This window comes from Periophthalmus magnuspinnatus, chromosome 11 (genome assembly GCF_009829125.3).
Source record: "Periophthalmus magnuspinnatus isolate fPerMag1 chromosome 11, fPerMag1.2.pri, whole genome shotgun sequence".
Lineage (NCBI taxonomy): Eukaryota > Metazoa > Chordata > Actinopteri > Gobiiformes > Gobiidae > Periophthalmus > Periophthalmus magnuspinnatus.
The window spans coordinates 17,624,378-17,639,359 of NC_047136.2; the positions used below are offsets into that span (position 1 = coordinate 17,624,378).

General features: G+C 37.4%; 1 protein-coding gene across 1 annotated transcript; it reads right to left on the reverse strand.

The window, feature by feature from the left end:
* Positions 1-7,836: 7,836 nt before the first annotated feature.
* On the reverse strand, positions 7,837-14,621 carry LOC117378291 (zinc finger protein 135-like). The gene is made up of 3 exons (XM_033974880.1): positions 13,745-14,621; positions 13,478-13,660; positions 7,837-7,883 (listed from the first exon to the last, which is right to left on the reverse strand). Exons 1-3 carry the CDS (start codon positions 14,619-14,621, stop codon positions 7,837-7,839), a joined length of 1,107 nt encoding a protein of 368 aa, XP_033830771.1.
* Between the last annotated feature and the right edge of the window lie 361 nt (positions 14,622-14,982).

Below are 14,982 nucleotides of genomic sequence, written 5' to 3' on the forward strand. Positions count from 1 at the left end.
TCTGATCTAATGTTTCTGTCGGTGACATTACCTTGAAGTGTTTACTCCAGCTGGAACTAGCACCCATTCCAGGTCTCCATGGAAAAAAACAATAAAAAACAATAAAAAAAAAAAAAAAAAACCCACTGCTGAAATCACACCATACAATAGTTGCACTTCTTAGTAGGTCAAATGTAAAGTTATAATGTGCCTAGTTCTTATATTATGTGTGTGTAAGTGCGTTTGCCCTGGTCTTTCTCTGTTGGAAGCCCAGCACATGCCAAGCCTTTAGTGAAAAAGAGGTTTAAACATGTGCTCCAGACCAGAAGACTGCTGGTGGACACGCTTTCTACATTTTCAAAATTAAAAACACTGAGGAACAGCCTCAGTTTATTTTTTCAACAGCTATGGTAGGGAATGAAGGAGAACAATTACAGGTTAGTGTTGGTCAAAGAAGTTATTGGAAGTCTGTAGATATTCACATAGATTTATTGTTCTCAGCAAATATGAGCAAGCATATTTTGATTTGTCAAGCGGTTTGGTATATTACAGTACATCTGTAATCAACACCAGACATTTTGTCCAAAATGCAGAGACAAATCACGCACAAGGGAGACATTTTTCTGACAGTTTAATCCTTCATCCAACAAAATAAATGTGTTGCAATTTATTTCTATTACTCTAACTGCTATTTTAGTTTGAATTTATAAAGAACCTCAGATCCTGCATATATTTGTGAACTTTAGAAACTGGATCAGGAAGTAAGATGTTGGCTGTTATTACTAGTGGGCAAAAAACAAAACAAAAGATAAACATAAACATAGCCATTTGTCAGCACTTGGATATAATGTTGATATCAGTACCAGGCTGCAATTTAGACAGGTTCTTGCCTTTGTAAACTTTATGGTTGCTAGATAACAGTTATAGAATTACCTCTAAAATCTGCAAAATGTACCTATGTCCCTGTGATTATGTTTCACCGTTGCCACAGAGCTGTTTTCACATTCATTCATGTGTCCAAATGTGCACGCTACTCTACTTGCATAACTATTTAGGGGTCGCGTCATTTTTAGTGGTGTCCAAATGTCCAGTGAGTGAATAAGTGGTGCAGTCAAAATTCCCCATTATCCACCTTGAAAAGTAGTGTCCTGCACTGCTCACTACACTGGTCAATACAGACCACAATACACTGCGAGAGTCAGAGAAACACAAGTGACAGCAATATACACTTATGAATGAAGCAGATAGACCTGCTGGTTTATCAGACTGTTGACCTGTGATTATGAATAAAACACTCTTAAATAAACCATTGAGATTCATCTTGACATAAACTTGTATGGTTGTTAGTAGTCGATAAATACTTGAATAAGTATAATGAAAGGATAAATAAGTGATAAAGTCGAAGAACTAAAAGTATTGCTGAGCACCACAAGAAGGAGAAAGAGCAGCCTTATATTGCCATGGCCGACACCAGAAAATGGACTGAAAATGAAAAAGTTATGTTAATCAATTATATAAAAAAAAAACAACCCACACACACAAGATGAATTAGATAGAAGAGATTTAGTCCCCAATCCAAAAGAGTTTGGTCAGTTCAAGTCTTTTCGGTCACAATAACATGTATTTTTAAGTACCAAAACATAATTATGAGTAAATACATCTGCTTTTATGTATTCCATGCAGTAAGTGGCAAATCCCGAATCTCATTTTATTTGTCCCACTTTGCTTAATTTAGTGTCCCGCTTTACCTGAACAGACACCTGTCTCGGGGGAGAGGGTTTTTTGGGACATTTTGAATGACAGTTCCTAAAGTATTTTGTTTTTTAATCAAACCAATAATTTGAATTGACGACAAGACCTAAAACAAACTTAAAGCACATAAACACTGCAACACTGCACTTTTTGAAAACTCAAGAAAAATACTAAATGGGTTTAAACAATGCATTTTCAGGAGCCTGTTCTCAAAACGAGTGTTTATACTTCTGGCTAATGTTAACTAGCTTGTGACTGTATTTTTTGTTTTTTTGTTTTTTTGAGAGAGAGACTTGTTTAAGCACAAATCATTTCACCTGTTGACACCTTCAGACAGAGCAGTGTCTCAGTTAGCATCACACCCCCAGGGAATGTTGAAAAATCAGCTGCAAAATATCAATTAACATCACCTCTGTGCCACCAACTCTGGAACAGGCTGACTGTGAATCCAACTAAAATGATGATGTAGAGAAATAATGTCTAGGTTTGACTTTTGACTCTAAGGGGCAACAGCACCATCTTGTGGGAAAGCTGGAAGTAGATTTCGTAGTTGTAATAAGCACAACATGAACATTAATTCTATGTATATATATATATATATATATATATATATATATATATATATATATATATATATATATATATATATATATATATATATATATATATATATATATATATATATATATATATATATATATATATATATATATATATATATATATATATATATATATATATATAGCACTGAAATTGCAATAGCTACAGCTATTGATTTAGCCTCATTGACTCATCAACTTCTTCACTCCTCAGTACACCATGAGATATTGTAGGCTTTCTGTGGCAATCTCAGGTGAACAAAAGTGTAAAATAAATTGTAGAATAAATCAGTTCAAATAAAACCAAAAATGAAAAATCTGTTAACTTTAAAACTACCCATGATAATAATAATAATGCAGGATTACTCAAATGTGTGAATGAAACAAAACACAACTCCAGGTATGCTTTTGGTGAGGTCACAACATTGTAATATTATAACATACTTTAACATTGAGGTAAGAATTCTATGTGGAATTTGCCAAGAATTCCATATGAAATGTATTAAGCCTTAGCCTGACGAGAAGCTGTACAGGATGTCCCAATTATCTGGAATGTTCTGATCCACATATTGCTACACATTTTTTGTATCATCCCCCACAATGCAATTCACTGGCAGTGCTTGTGCCTTTGTTGGAAATGAGTGCTAACTGTATAAAAGAGAGTAAACAACCAATTTTGGGATGGTCCAACTACAGCCTCTGATTTGTAGTCTCTCAAATGCAGAAGACATCTCTGGAGTATCCTTGTTCATTCAGCATCAAATATATAGCTTCTTTTACCCTTTTATTTATTTTAAACTCTGTTTTGATACTAGGCATTAGACTTGTTACTCAATACTGATTCTGATACCACAATGATAATAAAAACACTATTTAGACAATAGAATGTAATTTTCATTATTAAATCATAGTACTTTCTTTTATATTCCCATGTGGCCTTATATCTGTGTAATTTCTCAGTCATCCAGGTAAGTTTTGACAATCCTATCACACAGACAGGATACATTTCCATCAAGAGTTTTTATCTCTGTAAATTTAATAAATGGTTGGCCAAAAAAAAAAAAAAATTACGAGCTGAAATATCATGCCATTTTTAACCACTAGAGGGCAGAAGGGGACCAATTTATATTTAGTCTATGCGGGGTCTTAGCACAAACTCTGGCAGTTGAAGCAAATGTATTATGTCTAATATCATTATTCAGAATTTCCTTTGTCCCACAGTTCTCCCAAAACTAGAAAATGGAATTCAAATCTTTCCATAAGGTTATTATAAAAGGTATCAAATGATTGTCAACAGAGGTGGGTAGTTATTTTACTTCTCAGAGTACTTTTCTTGCAGCATACTTTTACTCTGTATTGAGTAATATTTCCATTGAAGTAACAGTACTCTTACTTGAGTAAAGGTTTGGTTATCATCCCACTGTGACAAAAGCTTTTGTTGACAGTATGAAATTATATGAACATTTGTGTCTTGCATTGCTCCTTCAGATATGATTTAGTTGTCTATCCTTTGAAAATACCAGATTTTGTGCATTATTATGTGATGGATTCAATATATATACATTATGCAATTACTTTTACTTGAGTAGTACTTTCCCAAATACTTTTTCACTCTTTCTTGAGTAAAATTTTAATATCACTTTTCTGCTGCTCCAAACAGGGACGCCTCGTTCTTTCTTTGACAATATTTGTATGACACTTGTGACATATATTTAGTGGGTTATAGCCTCTTCAGGGATGTGTTCATTTGTGGTATGAGTAACAAAGAAGCTACTAAATCAATTGTAAGTAAACGATATTTTGATTTACATTATTATCGTAAACATTATTACTTACTCCACACAGGAAAATATTTTAATTTGAAACTATTTTGGACAGAGGTGCCAGAGTAGCCAAAAACTGTACCCAAGAAAGAACAATGTCACTTCAAAATAATAATCTTCAAGCAAAACTAGTGGTCCCAGAAATTACTCAAGTAAGTATTTGGGAAAACTACTACTCAGGTAAGAGTAACTTAAAGAGTAACTGTTGGAACAGTGGAACATCTGAATTATTATTTGAAGTGAATGTAATTTGACGGACAAAACATGAAATAATATTAAAATAAAAGGAGAAAAATGAAACATATCCAAAGGCAGTGCAAGAAACGCAAATGTTCAAATCACTCACAGTGGGAAGAGAAACCAAAACTTTACTCAAGTAAGATTACACTGTCAAATACATTCCTCAAGTACGAGTTAAAGTATGTACTTTGAAAAAGCACAATTTCTTTAAAAAGTTTCTTAAGTAAAAGCACTGAGTAAATGTAACTGAATACTACCCACCTCAGCAGGCAGAAATACTATTAAACGAATATCTCTAAAATAGTCAAAACTGGCACCGCAAAATGAGATGAATATTTTCAGTGTATGCTATTCCATCATCCAAATCCATATGACCAGTTTTCATGTTTTTCTAATTGTGAGTTGGTTTGGTGGGTTAGTACTTGTGGCCAATGTTTATCTTAACTTAACATCAGTCACGTGGCAGTGGCAGAACTAATAACAACAACAACAACAAACTTTATTTATAAAGCGCTTTTCATACAAGAAAAATGTAACACAAAGTGCTTTACAGTGCATTAAAATCTAAAATTATTAAAAATAATAAAATAAGTCAAAGCTAAACAAGTAAATAAAACATAAGTAAAACATGGATATCAACATAAACACACTAGCCAGCCTAAATAAGCCTAAATAAATAGAAAAGTAAACTAAAGTGATAAATACTAGTCAAATGCTATGCTAAAAAGATGGGTCTTGAGCCTGCTTTTAAAAACCTGAATGTTCTCTGCGGCCCTGAGGTCCTCCGGCAGGCTGTTCCATAGACGGGGGCCATAAAACTGGAAAGAGGCCTCTCCATGCGTGTGTGTCCTGACTTTGGGAATGACTAGGAGCCTGCTGCCGGAGGAGCGCAGGGGCCGCGAGGGTTCATAGGATAAAAGCAGTTCTGTAAGATAAGAAGGCCCAAGACCATTAAGACATTTAAAAACCAGTAAAAGAACTTTAAAATCAATCCTGAAACACACAGGGAGCCAATGCAGGGATTATAAAACCGGTGTAATGTGGCCCCGCCCCCTGGTCTTAGTCAGGACACGTGCTGCTGAATTTTGTAATAATTGTAGACCTGAAATAGCCTTTTTGGGAAGACCAGAGAGCAGGGCATTACAGTAGTCTATACGACTGGTGATAAAAGCATCAGCATCTCTGTGTTGGCCCGAGAGAGAATGGGACGGACTCTGGCTATGTTTTTCAAATGGTAAAAACCAATTTTTGTGATGTTTTTAATGTGTGGAATAAAAGTCAGCTCAGAGTCAAAAATAACGCCCAGGTTTCTTACTTGTGATGATGGATTAAAAGACTGTGACTGTAATTTGGGTAAAAGTTTCTCTCTCTGGGCCTCAGGACCAAAACCTCAGTTTTGTCCTGGTTAAGCTGGAGGAATTTTCTGCCATCCAGGATTTGATGTCTAAAATACAGTTAAAAAGAGCATCCACTGGGCTGGTGTCATCAGGAGACATGGAGATGTAAAGCTGTGTATCATCTGCATAGCTGTGGAAGCTGATTCCATGTCTCCTGATGACATCACCAAGAGGGAGCATGTACAGGTTAAAAAGTATAGGACCTAAAATGGAACCCTGGGGCACACCACATGTGATTTTATGAACCTGAGAGGAGTAGGTGTCTAAGCTTACCATAAATGTTCTGTCTGTGAGGTAGGAAGTAAACCATTTGTGTACAGTACAAGAGAGGCCGACCAGGTGTTTGAGTCTGTTTAAAAGAATAGTGTGGTCTACTGTATCAAATCAAATCTTTGTCAAGGCTGTCTCTGTACTGTGGTTTACTCTAAAACCAGACTGACATTCTTCAAGAATGTTCTGTGTGTTTAAAAAATAATTAAGCTGGGTAAAAACAAGTTTTTCTAAAATTTTGCTTAAAAATGGTAAGTTAGACACTGGTCTATAATTGTTAAAATCATTAAAATCTAAATTGCTCTTCTTCAGCAGGGGCCTCACCACTGCAGCTTTAAAAGCAGTTTTGAAAGAAAATAATAAATAATGAAAATAAAAGTACAAAAATACTTAGTGCTTAGTAGTGTCATAAATATGGACAATTTCATGCAAAATGCAGGGAAATGTATATGCAAGGAACACATTTTTGGCAGTTCAAACCTGTTAATAAAATAATGGCGATGTCACTTATTATTTTTTATTTTATTTTATTTTTTTATTTGTCTTGGGCAAATAGACATCTTTTCTCTTGCATAGCCTAGGCAGCCACAATCGATGTCAATCAACACATGATACAAGAGACAAGGAAAAATAAACAAAAACAGACAGCAAAACACACAAAAAAAAGAGTATCTCCGATTGCCCAAAAAGGAGTGGGAAGAAGAAAACTTTCATTACTCTATTTCTAACTTTTGTGCAGTTTGGACAGGTGTCAGCTCTTGTTACCATTAAGGTTGCTAGGTAACAGTTGTGGAATAACCTCTATGGATGAGTGGCCAACCTTATCATGCATTTTAATTTGAACTAGTTTAACCAGTGTGGCATTATATTATTGTTTGAACAGCGAATGACATCTTAAGCCTCACTATTTGTTAAATAGAAATATGTGTGCTGCGGGCTGTCTGTGTTTAATTAAGAAGCCTTTTATTATTTGATAATCAGGACGTGAGCGGTTAGCATGTTAGTTGTCATTAGCTTTGCCATGATGGTGAAATGTCACTCTGGTCCTGAAAGTTGTGGAATAATTATGAGACTCAGAATGCATAAGATGAGTGAGGAATGACTTTGTTTGTCTGGGATCCAGCATACACATTTCTCCAATACGTACGAAGATGTGAGCCTGGTCATGTGTGAATCTCAGATGGAAGGGATTGACAGGTGGTTTAGCCAATCAGGGGCACAAATGGTTTGTCTGTATATGAGCAATTAAAGAAAAAAAATATAACAGGAAGCTGAAAAACATGATGGATTTCTGCAGAGTCAATATACAAAGTGCTAACTTCTGTTAATATGAGATGAGATAAATTTCATTTGTAAATGATAGGTGACTAGTGAGCTCCTTGGTTTCACACGCATCACACTGAAATTAAGCGAACACAATCATTGCACAACCATGTTTGGCTGGGCTTGAGATGCAATAGAGGGTCTGAGAACCAGACATATATGACTCTGTAAAAAAATGCAAAGAGGTATCATTCTGGATTTGCAAGGCAATGATTAGACCACTGGAAACCATTTAAAATGAACCAGTTTTGTTTTTGTAAGGTACAGGGGTTAGGGTGACATCTACTTGTAGCAGAGGGAATTACATTCGAAAAATCAAACAACAATCAGGGCTACAATAATTGGTTAATTTTTCTGACATTCCAACAAAAATGCCATTTTGATTTATGGATTTAAAAACAGCGCAGGAGACCTCTTACTTTTTCCTCTTATGCCACAAATCTGAATTCAAAATCACATGCTTTTATGGAGCTTAGGGGGAGTAGACTTACTAACAGGAAACAAGCATGACAACTACGGGTCTGTTTTTGACGAGACAACCCTGTTAAAATATGGTTCAAAATATGTTCTTTAAATCTGATGTCATATTGTTCCCCATAGTCATGAGATATCTATATACAGATAAAAATAATATAGTCTTAGTGTGAGTGTTTTTATCAGGGCTGGATGGTGATTAATCGGTGGATGGTGTCTTTGGATTTGTCGACTAATCTTTTTTTTAATTTTTTTTTTATAGGACTTATAGGAAAACTACAGAAAGCAGATGTTAGTTACTTTGAGTGTTAGTTAGCTGAAGATTTTGTATCTTTTGGTAGTTATATATAAAAGGACAGATCAAGCTCTGCCTTTATATAAATACATTGATTCCTAATACTACTCCTAATACCTGCATAAACAGTGGCAGTCCTGTGCAGGTGTAGTCTTGTGAGTACACTTTGGGTCAGATATATAGATATGTGTAATAAATTTGAGAGCTTTAGAAATGTCTTTTAGTTAAAACATAGAGTCAGACCACATAATGTGTTTTTCTTTTCTTTTTCCATCAAACTGATCCAACTGACGTCTGTCCGTGTAACACTCGGGGACATAGGCCATAGTGTGTGGAGCTCAGCTGAAACAGCTCTGTAAAATGTGACCAAAGATAACATTTTGTGACATGAGTTGTGTGAAGGGGTCCTGGCAGTAATCAACAGCACAGGTAAAGTCATGTGTCTTGTGATGTCATGTGGTAATACAGGAAGTGCTCCTCTGTGTTCTCTACATTCCAGTTGTGTCAAAATCCTAGTTATGTCAAGATCCCAGTCTGTCCCCCGGCCTTGTCCCAATTTGCCAAATTCACCGCTTGAAGTATCATTCGAAGTACCGTTCAAAGTACCATTCAAAGTACCCAGCCGAAAATGTGTACTCCTCAGTGTAGCCACCATCTTGCCAAAATGGAACAGGCCTACACCATGGAGCGTACTTTAACCTCTGTCTGTGCGCTTATGTTACGTACGTTACGTACATTACATGGGTTATTTATAATTCTTTATTATTTAATAGAAGAAGAGTCAAGATTTCGTGGTCACGGGTGTTTATTTCTGTTTAGATTGAATGAAGTAAGGAATTAATGTTTCCCTTTGAATAGCAATAGGCAAATATAAAGTCCGAGGTGATTTTTTGTCCCAATTGCAGCTACTACATAACTTTAACAAAATATACCTGGCTAAACTGTTATAACAGAGACATTAGTTGTACATAAAGTGGGATATTTCAGTTTAACAATTCGGTATTTGGGCCAGATTTAATTTGATCTGTGGCTAAATCACTTTAATACCAGTAGAGGGCAGTTTTTACCTACTAGGCCATGTGCCAGCTCATTTCATCTTATTATTCTTATTATTGCAATAATCATTTGTAATAATAATGTATTGTTCCTCTTATTGTCAAGGAAAAACTGCACATTCCTTTATTCAATGTAACTTTTTGTTTCCCCAAACCAGCCCAGAAGAATGTACTGCAAAATAAACCTGAGTGTGCCAGTGCTGGAAAGATTTTTAATCATCAAACACATGGCCTGTACAGATCTTTACTCAAATATTAACAGTTTCATGTAGCAACAGTGTCATGTCACACAGTTGTAGGTGACGTAAAACAAATACAAACATTTGAATGTGTATTGCGTAGCGTACTCCACTTTCTTCTCTTTTTTACGTAGGCGCAGTTCATGATGGGATATAGCAGTGCATGAAGTGTGCATGTATGCACGCTTCGGTTACGGCCAATCTCCATGGAAACGCTGGAAACACGGCACATTTTTCGTTCGCATTCGTTGGGTGCTTTGAAGTGGGGCATTCCTTGTCATGCTGGAAGATACATAAGCACACTTCGAATGGTGCATTTAAGGGCACTTTGGCAAATTGGGACACGGCCCCTGTGTTTCTGTGCCGTCTCACCCCTCCCTTCTGTGTCCTTCTCTGGAGCTGGGTGCAGACCGGCATCAACCACTACTCACATGTACCCCATGAGCAATCAAGCCTGCACTGTGGAGTACAAAGGAAGTGAGGATCCTACACACTCCGCCACATCGTCAGTGTATCCTCCGTGGTACAGTTCCGCTTGGTTCAGTCTAGTTTTCATGATTATGGTCTCAGTACTTTGTTTTTTCTCGTTTTTCACCAGATCCCGCTCCTTAGAACTACCCGGCACCTCAGCCTCCGACCCAACTCTCCACGACCGACACAAACACCTCAGCCTCCAACCCAGCTCTCCATGACCGGTATGAACACCTCAGCCTCCAACCCAGCTTCCTACAACCGGTTCGAAGACGTCAACCTACGACTCCACTCTTTACTATCTGCTCCTTCAACCAACATTCACATTTTCCTTGTTTGTAATAAACCCTGTCAAACATTTACCCCATGTCTGAATCTTTGATCCCCCTGACATTACAACACATTAGAAAAATAATAAAATAGGCTAATACTGAGCCTAAATAACTGTAATCCCAGATACATTTAAAATCATGTTCAAGCCAAAACAGCAAAGCCTTGAGTGAATACTACAGTATATTTAGTGCTAAAATAAAGCACTATTTCTAAGCCAAAAAATCCTCATATTGTTGTTTGACCTTCACGGCACACAGCATATGATTAATTAATAAAGAAAATGTTGTCAGTTTTTTTTTTTTTTTTTCTAGTTTAATTTTATTTCATGTTTGGACATGGACAGCTACATCCCTGTGGTCCTCGGGAACTCAGGAAAATATTTTTCCATGTTGAAAAATGTACATGAACGCCCACACAACTCAGGAACTCAGGTGAAAATGAGCAGCCCCACTTTCGCACCTGACATTACCTGCTGTGTAGAAATGAAAACAATTGTCAATTTATACTAACGATTTGAGCTCTTTGACTAAACGTTATTACATTTCGAGGTTTACAGTTAGTTATCCCTATAATATGAACAGATTTGCATAAGAAAGACCCGACATTACTAATTAATTACCGGTGTAACGATATGTAGTGTTGGCTAAAGTGAACAAAGAATGTTTTGCTTTTGAGAAGGCTAACAAATTTCACTTTTTTTGAGCTTTTAACCATGTTTTATTATTTTACCCTCATGGAATTGTATTTTTGTTTCAAAATGATAACTAAGAAGTTTGTATCTTTTCAGACACATCTATGAAGGTGATATGTGCAGTCTCATACCTCAAGGAGGCTCATGATGGCACAACGGAGGTTGGGTTCATCCTAGGTAAGGCACAACTTGCCCCACAGCCAGAGCTTACAGTAATGGCGGTCGAAATGGCAGAGGTCATAAGTGAAGAGATTGACCACCCCCATAAACAAAACTAGTTTCTACACTGATAGCAAAGTGGTTCTAGGTTATATCCGCAACCAGTCCAGGCGCTTTTATGTGTATGTAAACAATTGTGTGCGTCATATTAGAGAGTCAACTACTCCAGAGCAGTGGCATTTTGTTACTACAGATCAGAACCCTGCTGACCACGGCTCACAATCTGTCCCAGCCGCTGAGTTGCAGAACACAATGTAGCTCACAGGTCCAGCCTTCCTTCAACACTCTTCAGACATCCAGTCAGTGCCACCTGGATTTGAGCTGCTGGACCCAGACAATGATGCAGAGGTACGCCCAGAGGTACACCCAGAGTTAAAGACACTTTGCACTAACATTTCCAAAAGCATTATGGGCTCAGAACGTTGGGAGCTTAAATCTTAACCACATTCCTCGCAGAAGTCATGGCTATAATAAATGTGCACCCATTATTACCAGTATCATCAGACCCTGAGCATCCTCACATTCTCTCACCCGATATGTTGCTAATGCAGAAAACACAGGTTGTGTCCTCCATCTGTGAGAATGTGAACCACAAAGATATGCTCAAAAGCCACTGGAAGCGTGTCCAATTCCTTTTTGGAGCAGAGAGCGCAAGGAGTATCTCGATAGCGTTCAACTTCGTCAAAAGTGGCTTCATAAGAAGATCGGCGTCAAACAAGGGGATGTTGTGCTCCTTAAGGACAAACAAACGAGAAGAAACGAGTGGCCAGTGGGTGTGATCGTAAAGACAGTGAAGATGGTATCATAAGAAAGGCTAAAGTTAGAGTTGGTTCCCAAGGGACTGTTAAAACTTATTATAGATCTATTTCTGAGATTGTTTTCTTATTATCTAGTGATGTTTAAGTTCATAGTTGTGGGTATCCTCAAGATACAAGGTGGGAAGTGTTCTGACGAGTCTTTTTTGCCTATTTTCTGTTTTAGTTTGACCAAGAGTGCTGGCCCTTTAATAAAAATCAGGTCGTTGTCCCTACAGGTCACGTGCGGTAATGCACGCAGTGTAACAGAAAGGTCTTGTTGGCTGACATGTGTTAGTTATGCTGTAATAAGTTCATGAAGGCATTCCCTGTAAGTATACAACAAGATTAAAGTTTAAAGGTATTCTTAAATTAGATGTGTTTAAGCAGTTAAAAAGTACAAAAATGAACTATTTACAAGTTAATTTACATGCTAACTTTTGTTGTGTTACTAGCATGAATTTGGTACATAAGCATATTTGCTATTTGCCGTATTCCTTGTAAGCTCAAACACTGTATTATGTTACAGTTTCACAGCTGCCATATGAATCCATCCTGGTGTCAGTGACTTATTGTGTGGAGGTGTTTAACTCCTGGATAGTAGAAAGGCAAGAAAACTTCACACTTTTATTTGTTTATTTTCCACACAAAGTCCAAAAATGATATGCTGACTCTACACAGAGTAACTGGAGAGATGCTGTGATGTTCTAAAAGCCTTTTTACACTGGCCACACTCATATAGTCTGTGCCAGGTGTGAACTCTGTTAGGCGTGTTCTATCAAAAATGACGACTGGATTCGATCAGTTCAAATCTCAAAAATGTATTCCCCTCACAGTTACAATCCTAATACAGAGCTCTGGGGTCAAAGTGTTGTCCCTAACAGCCCACATACATAGGACTTACAGCCAGGCGCTCTGACTGTGGACTCTCCCTTGACCCAAAGATAAAATACAACATGAATATGCAAATATTATGTTGAGCAGGTTGACGCCTTGGTCCTCGTTCCGGCCTCGGTCACCTCTCTTGAACATCCCCAACTGCACCGGTCTGTTTTTCGGCCTTGAGTCTCCTCCGGCTGCCTCATCTCTACGAAGGAGTTTCAAAGCATCCAACTGCTTCCCATAATTCATAACACACAATGTTGCCTTTAAAGGGGAACTATTATAATGAATGGTTTCAGTGTTAAAGTATCAAATCAGTGCTCAAAATTCTGTACAAAAATGGTGCTCGTTAAACAACCTTCAAAGGATATAGGAATTCAGTATAAAAAATGGTGCTTAGTAGACAACAACCAAAGGATATATGAATTCAGTGTTTTGATATTTAAATATATATAATGCACCTAAAAAGCTTTATTCAAACTAATATGCATTCAGTATTTTGATATATGTATATGTGATGCAACTAAGAAGCTTTATTACTTAACATACCCTTCAACTCTCATGTGTCTATTCGGTTTGGATGAATCAGGACGCATTCCCACATTGGACAAATGATGATGATGATATGATTTTTTCCTTATTGTGGATTCTCATATGTACTTTGAGTCCACTAGATCGTGTAAAGTCCTTCCCACACTGGTCACATTCAAATGGCCTCTCTCCTGTGTGGATTCTCATATGTTCTTTGAGTGTTTCAGACCGTGTAAATGTCTTCTCACACTGGTCACATTCAAATGGCCTCTCTCCTGTGTGGATTCTCATATGTCCTTTGAATGAAGTAGACGATCTAAATTCCTTCCCACACTGGTCACATTCAAATGGTCTCTCTCCTGTGTGGATTATCATATGTTTTTTGAGTGAACCAGGCCATTTAAATTCCTTCCCACACTGGTCACATTCAAATGGTTTCTCTACTGTGTGGACTCTCATATGTTCTTTGAGTGAAGTAGACCATCTAAATTCCTTCCCACACTGGTCACATTCAAATGGGTTCTCTCCTGTGTGGATTTTCATATGTTCTTTGAGTGCATCAGACCCTGTAAATTTTTCCCCACACTGGTCACATTCAAATGGCTTCTCTCCTGTGTGGATTCTCATATGTTTTTTGAGTGTAGCAGACTGTGTAAATGTCTTCCCACACTGGTCACATTCAAATGGCTTCTCTCCTGTGTGGATTCTCCTATGTATCATGAGTACACTAGACAATCTAAATTTCTTCCCACACTGGTCACATTCAAATGGCTTCTCTCCTGTGTGGATTCTCCTATGTTTTTTGAGTGCACTAGACCATCTAAATTCCTTCCCACACTGGTCACATTCAAATGGCTTCTCTTCTGTGTAGATTCTCCTATGTCTTTTAAGTAAACCAGACTGTTTAAATTCCTTATTAAACAGATCACAGCTGTATGGCCTTTCTCCCGTGTGAGTTCTGCAGTGTACTTTGAATTGTGCAGCACTGATGAATGTATTTCCACACTGGTCACATTCAAATGGCTTCCTTCCTGTGTGAATTCTCATATGTCTTTTGAGTCCAACAGCCCGTTTAAATTCCGTCCCACACTGTTCACATTCAAATGGTTTCTCTACTGTGTGAGTTTTTATATGTTGTTTGGGTTTATCAGAACGAGTATAGTCCTTCCCGCAGTGGTCACAGCTGTACGATCTTTCTCCTCTGTGAGTTCTGTAGTGTACTTTCTTCCCACACTGGTCACATGTGAACACCATTCTGTCAGTGGATCCTCTAGTTCTGCATTAGAACAAAGGAAAGTAAATGTCAATGAAATAAAGAAACTAAATACTTAGTGTTTTGATGTGGCTGTGTACTACAAGCAAGTTATATTAGTTTACATGAATCAGTTTGTATTTTATTTTTACAGCACAATTTTGTTCTGTCAGTAGCTGTGACAGCCCCTCGCCTTAACACCTGGGCCATGTCCCAGTCTTCTCTCCTCTCCCCAGGACAAGAAAATCTCAAATCTCATCCAGTTTTTTTCAGTTGACAGATTTTACTTTTTTTCTTTAACTATGTGTAGCACTTAACACAGAATGTGCTAATTAAAGTCCTGAAGCCTTGGCCAATAAAGTG